Genomic DNA, 9199 nt, shown 5'->3' on the forward strand with positions numbered 1-9199 from the left:
GAAGGTGCAAATAATTGAGAGTTTTGCCAAAAATAAGTATTGCATTGTCAATAAACCAACTTGATATATATGAATGATAATTCATTGTTATGTTGTATCTTACTACTCTTGTAAGTTGTAACTGAATATATATATATATATATAGAACTAATAAAATGATAAAATCCTTAATATATATATTTATCGTACAAAATTACTATAAGACGGTATTTCTTGGGGGGTGACCCAATTAACATCCATGGTGGCTTCGTCCCAGCCATGCACACAGCCATTGAGTTCTTTAATAGCCTTTTGAGCATCTTCTTTGATGCCAAAGGTAACAAAGCCAAATCTGGCACCAAGGCTAGTTTTATGATCAATAGCAAGCCTTGCACTATTCACATCACCAATATGCTTGAAAAGATCAAGCAAATGAGAGTCCTCATTTATTTCATGAGAGAGGTAGGTTGCCACAACGGTTTTATCATCGGACTTAGCAATCATCTCCTGCGCAAAATCCAACACAAAGGAAGGTATATAAAACCCGGAATAGGTGGATATAGATCTTCATCATCAAGAATTAAAAACGACGACAACGGCATATTTCAAAAGTCTTTATCCTCTTCTTTTGCGACCGGAATTTGGGAAGAGGAAGATAAAGTTTCAAGAAACCTTTTTTGATTGGTAAAAATAAATAGATTTATTTATAGGATGGAGGATTGGGTATATGGGTTTAACATTTGGTTGGCCCATTAAAACTCTTAAATAAAAAAAAAAAAGATTGCATCAAAAAAATAAAAAAGATACGCATAATATAAAATATATTTTTTGGTACAAGCATAATATAAAGAGTTTAATTAATAAACTAATAGGTACTAACGGTAACGGTGTAAAATAGTTTTACACGATCGGCTAATAAATAACTATTATTTTGCCATGTCATGTCAAGAAAGTGGAATGAAGTGAGGTGATGTGGCAGAAAACATTGTTGATATTGATTGATAGCATAAAACTATTTTAAACCGTCGGTGCATATTAATTAAATCTTAATATAATTTTTTCTTTTTTTGGTTATATAGCAAGAATTAGGGTTTGTAAACGTGATCATTCAATTCATCATCATCATCATCAACGAGAGTAGAAGAATGGGCGGGTCGGTGCGAGACGTGAAGTCAAAGGCAGAGTTAGATGAAGCGGTTAGCGGTGGTTCTCCCGTCGTGCTCCACTTCTGGGCATCATGGTGTGAAGCTTCTAAACACATGGACCAACTCGTCTCTCATTTAGCCACTGATTTTCCTCATACCCATTTCTTAAGGGTTTCTCTTCTTTCCCAATTTACTTTCCTTTTCATCTTCTTCTTCTTCTTCATTTATTATTATATTTATTATTATATTTATGAATCAAAATCCGTTTTTTTTTTTTTTGTAGGTTGAAGCTGAAGAACAACCTGAGATATCTGAGACTTATTCTGTTTCTGCTGTTCCTTTTTTTGTCTTCTTCAAGGTATGCTTTCTTCAATTCTCAATTTGTAAACTTTATTTTATTATGCAATTTGATTAGAATGAAAACTATGATGATTGTTAGGTAATTGATAGGTTTGTTTCAATTATAAACTAGGTTGATTCGGTTAATTGATACTTAGGCTCTCTTTGGTAAAAAATAACCGATAATTGATAAGCTAGCTTATAGCGGATAGCTTATAAGCTAGTTGATTGAATTTGTAGTGTTCGGTAAAATTATCGGTTGAACTAGCTTATAAGTATAAAATGACATAAAAAAGATATGTTTAATTAATATTTAATTTTTTCAAGTAAGATGATACAGGTAAAATTGGAAGAAAATATGATAAGTTATAAGCTCATAAGCTACTTGAAATAGCGTTTGAAAAATAAGCTATAAGCTCTTTTTTAAAAACTGTTACCAAACAAGCTCAATATTTGGCCTTACCAAACAGAGCCTTAGTATTATTGTATATGGGCTGTTGTTGTTCTTGTTGCTGTTTTGTGGTAGCGTGTGGGTTAGTAAAAATTAAATTTTGGGGAGAATCTATGATGTTTTATACTATTTCACTATTTCAATGTGTTGGTAGTTCTGCTGCCTCTGCATGACTTTCCTTTTCTTATTAATTTTTTGAAATTTCTCGCTCGTTCTGCTTATTAGGTTCATTTTAATGTTATACGACTAATGAGTTGATGACTGCGGTTCTGTTATAGTGATAATTTGGCTGAACAAGTGTATAGTTTGCGCTAGTGTGTCTACCTGATTTTTTATATGGTTGGGGGGAAAGCTATATTGCGTTGAAGGCTTGAACTTCTCTCGTCACTTTGAATATGGTTTCTTACTTACACATGAATACTTATAAGCATATAGATGTTTATGTATGAGGAAGTTAAATGAGAGACTTTCTAATTTTAAATGTTTAACCTAATTTTAACTTATATAAGAAGCTATTGTTTGGGTTGGGAACACCAAAGGAGTATAATGAAGGAGGTACATGGTTCGAAGTATGAGAGTACGCACCTAATTTGTACAAACCTTTTTAATGTGAAGTATGAGAGTACTCCAACTTACATTCTCTTATTGCGCTTTGTAATGATCTTTTTATGGAACCTTTTTATGTTAACAAAAGATAATTTGCTGCATTGGACTAATATAACTTTCTCGGCACACAGTTGAGACAATTGCATATAAACATAAAATGAAATTGAATTTGCAACTTATCAAAGTTATTTGTTGTGTATCTTAACTTTTGCAGATTTTTAATTAAGACTTGGTTTTGATATTATTAGTTACTTATTTATCATACAAATTTCACGATGTACACAGAAGAGTTATCTTTGTTATATTGCAATCGTAATACTTAGATGATGCAGACTTTCATATGGGATTAAAAAAGTTAGGTTGTTATCTTTACTTGATGTTATCAGTTGATTAATATTCATTATCTGTCAGGATGGCAAGACCATTGACACATTGGAGGGAGCTGATCCATCAAGTTTAGCTAACAAGGTTTCTAAAGTAGCAGGCTCGATTAACCCTGGTAGTGCTGCATCACCTGCTAGTCTTGGGATGGCTGCAGGATCTGCTGTTCTCGAAACAGTGAAAGAATTAGCACAAGAAAATGGTTCTTCAAAGGATAAAAGTAAAGTTCAACAAGGGCTTAGTAGTCATCTGAAAAAGCGATTACAGGAGCTTGTCGACTCTCATCCTGTCTTGCTTTTCATGAAGGGAAGTCCTGAAGAACCAAAATGTGGATTTAGCAGTAAAGTTGTTGATATTTTGAAGGAAGAAAATGTGAAGTTTGGAAGTTTTGATATCCTCTCGGATCCAGAGGTTCGTGAGGGCTTGAAGAAGTTTTCCAATTGGCCCACATTTCCTCAGCTTTACTGCAAAGGAGAACTTCTTGGCGGGTGTGACATAGCAATTGCTATGCATGAGAGTGGGGAATTAAAGGATGTTTTCAAAGATCATGGTATTGATACCATTGATAAAGCAGATATAACAGATTCAGGAAACGCCAAGGGTGGCATCTCTAAATCTACTGATTTGAGTACAACATTAACCTCTCGGCTGGAAAGTCTGGTCAATTCAGGCTCAGTTATGTTGTTTATGAAGGGAACACCAGATGCACCTAAGTGCGGTTTCAGCAGGAAGGTGGTTGACATTCTCCGACAAGAAAATGTTCCCTTTGAGAGTTTTGACATTCTTACTGATGAAGAAGTCCGTCAAGGACTTAAGGTTTATTCAAACTGGTCAAGTTATCCTCAACTATATATCAAGGGGGAGCTTATTGGCGGATCAGACATAGTGTTGGAGATGCAAAAAAGCGGGGAACTTCAGAAAACTTTACAGGAGAAAGGGATTCTTCCAAAAGAGACCATTGAAGATCGTTTGAAGAAATTGATCGCCTCTTCCCCTGTGATGCTCTTCATGAAGGGTACCCCAGATGCTCCAAGATGTGGTTTTAGTTCCAAAGTTGTAAACGCCCTCCGAGAGGAGGGTGTGGTGGATTTTGGTCACTTTGATATACTGAGTGATGATGAGGTGAGACAGGGAATAAAGGTATTCTCAAACTGGCCTACCTTTCCTCAGCTTTACTACAAAAGTGAACTGATAGGCGGTTGCGATATCATTTTGGAGCTGCGAAATAATGGAGAGCTGAAGTCAACTTTATCTGAGTAGGTTTGTTGTTAATCCTTCAAATAATTAAGATTGTATCTTATAAGCCATTTTAGCTGTGAGTATTGAATCGTCTCTGATGAACAAGGCAAATTTTATCCTGGTGCCATGAGGTTGTGTTTGTCTGACATTATAATGTTTTACATGGTTACTCTCTACTATATTTGATATGTGGCTGTTTTATTCAATGTCTGTTAAACTTTTTCCCTTTTGCTTCTATCTATTACTGACTAAACTAATTCATGTGTAACCGTAGATTTTGTCAACCTGGGGTGAGATTGAAATGTTAATTTTCTGATCTAGTGGTAAATTTATAGGAGTATGTTCAGTGTAGCTTCATCAATTGGAATACTAAACGTGAGTTCCAAATACATTGTATGAATCAGAGTATCTTCAACAATGTATGAGTGACTGTTGCACTGTAGACATTGCCTATAACACTTCATTTTTTGAACAAAAGGTAGCATCACTTCATTTTTCACGCTGAATGTTTTCATAAGTTTGGTTGGATATCGATACTTTAGACAAAACTTATTCAAAATTTGAATTTATTTTAGTATAAAATATAACATGATATTAAATTTTGTTTACAGAGTATCAGTACCCAACTAAATTTCAGGGTACTAGAGTGTTCACCTTATACCAAAGGGTTAAGCATATTTAGTTTTTATAAGATTCATGATAATTTAAGCTTAGTTCTTACCCTAATTTTGCTCAATATTAATCTCTATTTACTTTTATATATGGATATTGATTAAATCAAGGACTACATATACTAATTGTTCATATTTTTCTTCTTTCAAACTAAAGATTATTATTATTTTTTTATAAGCAACTAAAGATTAAATTTGAGTAAATGTTATGTAGGATTAAACTTAAAAGTCATAAATATAACAAAAAAAAACAAATTTAAAAGCTGTAATTTTATAGTGACTAAGCATATATAACATTTTCTTTAAGAATGTAAAGGGAGGGATCAAAAGAAAGTGAAGCCCACCAAAGTCATGTCTACATAATTTTATTTTTTATATAACGAAATTCTTATTTATCTTTTATTTTTGGCGTAAATCAATTACCTTCTAAGCGCAACTAAAGAGACTAATTCAATATCGAACCCAAGACATGCGTCATTCCATTTGAGCGCTCTTGAGTTATTTGTCCTTTATTTTTTTTTAAAGGTTCCTGTTGGTTCATATAAATTATGATAATCATTTATGAATCTTACCAATATTTACCCCCTAACTCAAATTTTGATTAAACCAAGAAAGATAAAACATGCATGCATTATTATTCAATGATGACAAACACATTTTTTCTTCTCTATTAACATATATAGTGTCATAGTCTCCTGACTTTATTTTGGCTGGTATCCATATATTGAGAGAGACAATCCAACAACTTCATTTCAAGTGCCTTGCATTCAGCTATTTGCATTTGCAACTCTAATCTCTCTTTCTTTAGGTTCTTGTTCTCTTCCATGAGTATTTCATGATTGTTAATGCTTTCTTCCACTGATGAACTAGTCATTGCATTTTCCTCTGAACAAGACTTGAGGTATTGAGGAAACACACTTGGCTCACACTTTTTCCTATTGATTTCAACAAGCATGTGCCTACAACCCTTTTGAAATTTCTCATGCTTGAATTCCCATATTTTAGATGATGTTTTCTTAAATCCCTGTTGAAGTAATTAATTAGTGTGATATATTATATAAAACCAATGTATCACACTTTGAAACATTAAAATATCTTGACCAATAAAATAAACATTAAAATATAATTTGTTGTGTTAAAATATATATACCACCAATCGTTAGTTAGTCCAGTATTGATTCACGCTGGACTTGATAGGAAATATCATAGTTTGAACCACTTGATGCTAGAACACCGAATATGGCTTCTTTATGTAAGTCACATTTTTTAAAAGGAAATAATTGAAATATCAGTCAAAGACAATATTGTTGAAAATATGCATGAGCAACAAGCAAGATTATTTTAATTTTCAATTTAAGTGTGCTCCTAGTATAACTATAATACAGCACGTACGGACGACGATTTTGACTTTGGTTAAAATAACTCATTATTTGACCATATATATTATAGTTGCAATTTGTGTCACTAAGTTTGACCAAATATTCTTCATTATGTGCACGTGGGCGAATTCGATTTTGTTTTTTTTTTTTTTTTTTTTTTTAAAACTTAGTATCCGGTCATAGGACCGACTAATCCAAGGGGACCAATCATACTGCTCACTTGCGGGGGCCTCATTTAAAGCCAGAGTTTTTTTTTTTGCTCTGTATGGACTTAGCCCACCGAAATTGGCACCAATGGGAATCGAACCTGAGACCTTGAGAGGAGCATACTTCAAGAGCCCAAGCCAACACCACTCGACCAACCCCAAGTGGGTTGATTTTGTTTTGTTTAATTGTCACATAGTACTTCTTTTTCCAAAGAGTATCTCAAGACTTTCTAATTAATTCAGAGAAAGAGTAAATTTAGTTTGGTCCTCAAATAAAAAAAAAAATTCTAGCTAGATTATTTGACCTTTAAGGTGCGTTTTATCCGTTAAAAAATAAGAATTAGATATGTCAATTTCAATTATATTGTGTTTGATTTTAAAAATATATTTCTAAGATTGAATAAATCGGGGGCAATGTATTGGACGAAAACTGAAAATTTTGTGACATACTTTTTTGTCTAACACTTTTTACAAATCAAATGTAACCTAAATGTAGTTTGTATAGTTTGTTTAGTCATTGGATGTCTTTAATTAATTAGTCAGTTTGATGCGCTCAAATATTACTGACAGAATATATTTTCAATGTATTTGTAATTTCAATATATTCAATAACTAATATGATCAAACCTCATTTATTTAAGTCATTAGATCTGATCTAGTGATAGTATGCATGAGGTTTTAGGTTTGATCGTCACTACCTCCATTGTAAACCAAAAAACCTCATTTGTTTAGAGAACAAAATGATTGTTTACTCTTCAAAGAACTATTGTGGAAACTAGGGAAGAAATAAAACTAGAGAACAACCAAAATATCAGAATGAGACTCAACAACTTTGCAAGATACCTTGATCAATACAAAAATATTATCACATATATAATTACATCAAAATTATTTTGAAGGAATAAAAAGGAAATTAACAATGATTTATCTTTCTTTTTTTTGGCATGTAATATAAATTTAAACTATGAGTGAAACAATTGAAATTTAAACTATAGTTAACCTTCAAATTAATGGAAGAAAGGAAATCCATTGTTCAAAAGTTTCATTTAGGATCTATATAACTTTTTTTTTTTTTGAATAGCATGGATCTATAGAACTAATTAATTCAACCTCTCTTCAAAACCAATTTTATAAATTAAGGTGAGGATTGCCTAAGTTTTATTTAGACCATATCTATAATTAATATGAGACTTGCCATGCATTTTAACATTTTATTATCAATATATAAATTATATTTTTGGTATAGAGAGAAATTAAATCAATAAAGCTACAACTTACATATGTATTCAATTGTCGAATAAAGCTAGAGAAGTTATTGTGCTTGAAATATCTAGGCAAGATAAGCTCTGAAAATTCAGCTGGAGACCACACAACAAAACCATTTCCTTCTTCATTCCATGACACTATTTTAATTCCATCTTTTTCTTCACTACCTTCTTCCAACAAATCATAGGTCTTCAAAAGAAAAGGTGCAGGGCACCTTAATGGCTTAAGGGATAAGCCATCTTGATCAGAACAAAAGTTGTCTAAAGAATTAGTGCCAAAGTTTAGCTCCATCAATATTTGTACGTATTGCCAAAACAAGTTATATTGTACAAAGCACAGTTTCTTATATAAGCTCTAAACTTAACTACCACAATTGGTAGCTAGGAAGTTACTAGTGCCGTGGAAGGTGTGGATTGTTCCTTTCCACTTTTGTCAACTTTCACGTGGGAAATAATAATAGTAAAATGATAGACATATTCTAGCGATCTATTCTGTTTGCATATGGTCATTTGGGAAAAGGTATAATATTTTATAGGAGAACTCTTTAGAACATTTTTTATTTTAATATATATCGATATATTTGTTGAGATCACGGATGGATCTGGAGGGGGGCAAGCAGTGGCCAAGGCCCCTCTCCTCCTCGTTTACATACATACATATACATAATATATTATATGATACATATTATATCATATATAATTAGTATATTGTAATTTATAATTATATTACATAAATAAAAATTTTATTGATATATATTTACAGTGTAAAAATATTTATATTTTTTTTAAAGAAGCTAAATTAGTGTATTGTAAAAATATTTATATTGTCGAACAATTATAAGTGTTGGATTATTAAAACTATAACCATTTAATTAAAAATTTAGTTGGTTTAAGTGGTAAGAGTCCCGAGTCCTTTAAGCAAGTGGTCAAAAGTTTGATATTTGGCTCTTGCGTATGAACAAAATTTAATCGAGGGAATAACTCATTTTTTGTGCCCCACATATTCCCCAGATGTGATTAGTCAGTCACCATTAAACTAAAGAATATGAGTTTCGTATCGTAAATATAACATGATAACAAAAAAATTACATGGACAATGTAACAAAAGATAATCTCTATAAATAAATAGATTCATTTTTATTATTTACTATTATTTTTCGGCTCCCGGTGTGATAAGTTAATAGATTTAATAGATTTATAAATAGTGTATTTATTTTTCTATATTAAATACTATTTGTTGATTTATTAGAATTATCTACCTCAACAATATATCAATACATATCTAAATAAAATGTATATTGAAGTATTCACATATTTTATATGAGAAATTATAATAACACACTTTTTAAAGTTTTTTTTTAAAAAAATATATATGAACTTCGTCAATTTTATATGGTACCTTCATAACTTAAGAGTGTAAAATAAGTTTAGATCTCATTTTCAAAAACCAGCACTTAAAGTAAAAAAAAAAAAAAAAAGAGGTTATAGTACGTCTTGTGACTTGCCAACCGTACATATGCATATATCTAGTACAAATA

General features: G+C 31.6%; 2 protein-coding genes across 2 annotated transcripts; one reads left to right on the forward strand and one right to left on the reverse strand.

The window, feature by feature from the left end:
• Nucleotides 1-823: 823 nt before the first annotated feature.
• LOC123915741 (monothiol glutaredoxin-S17) lies at nucleotides 824-4346 on the forward strand. The gene is made up of 3 exons (XM_045966959.1): nucleotides 824-1295; nucleotides 1408-1482; nucleotides 2932-4346. The coding sequence occupies exons 1-3, from the start codon at nucleotides 1125-1127 to the stop codon at nucleotides 4159-4161; spliced, it is 1476 nt and encodes a 491-aa protein (XP_045822915.1). The 5' UTR covers nucleotides 824-1124; the 3' UTR covers nucleotides 4162-4346.
• Nucleotides 4347-5333: 987 nt separating this feature from the next.
• Nucleotides 5334-8036, reverse strand: LOC123916688 (heat shock factor protein HSF24-like). The gene is made up of 2 exons (XM_045968202.1): nucleotides 7675-8036; nucleotides 5334-5835 (listed from the first exon to the last, which is right to left on the reverse strand). Exons 1-2 carry the CDS (start codon nucleotides 7951-7953, stop codon nucleotides 5497-5499), a joined length of 618 nt encoding a protein of 205 aa, XP_045824158.1. The 5' UTR covers nucleotides 7954-8036; the 3' UTR covers nucleotides 5334-5496.
• Nucleotides 8037-9199: the final 1163 nt, after the last annotated feature.

Source organism: Trifolium pratense, linkage group LG3, assembly GCF_020283565.1.
Source record: "Trifolium pratense cultivar HEN17-A07 linkage group LG3, ARS_RC_1.1, whole genome shotgun sequence".
In the NCBI taxonomy this organism is placed as follows: domain Eukaryota; kingdom Viridiplantae; phylum Streptophyta; class Magnoliopsida; order Fabales; family Fabaceae; genus Trifolium; species Trifolium pratense.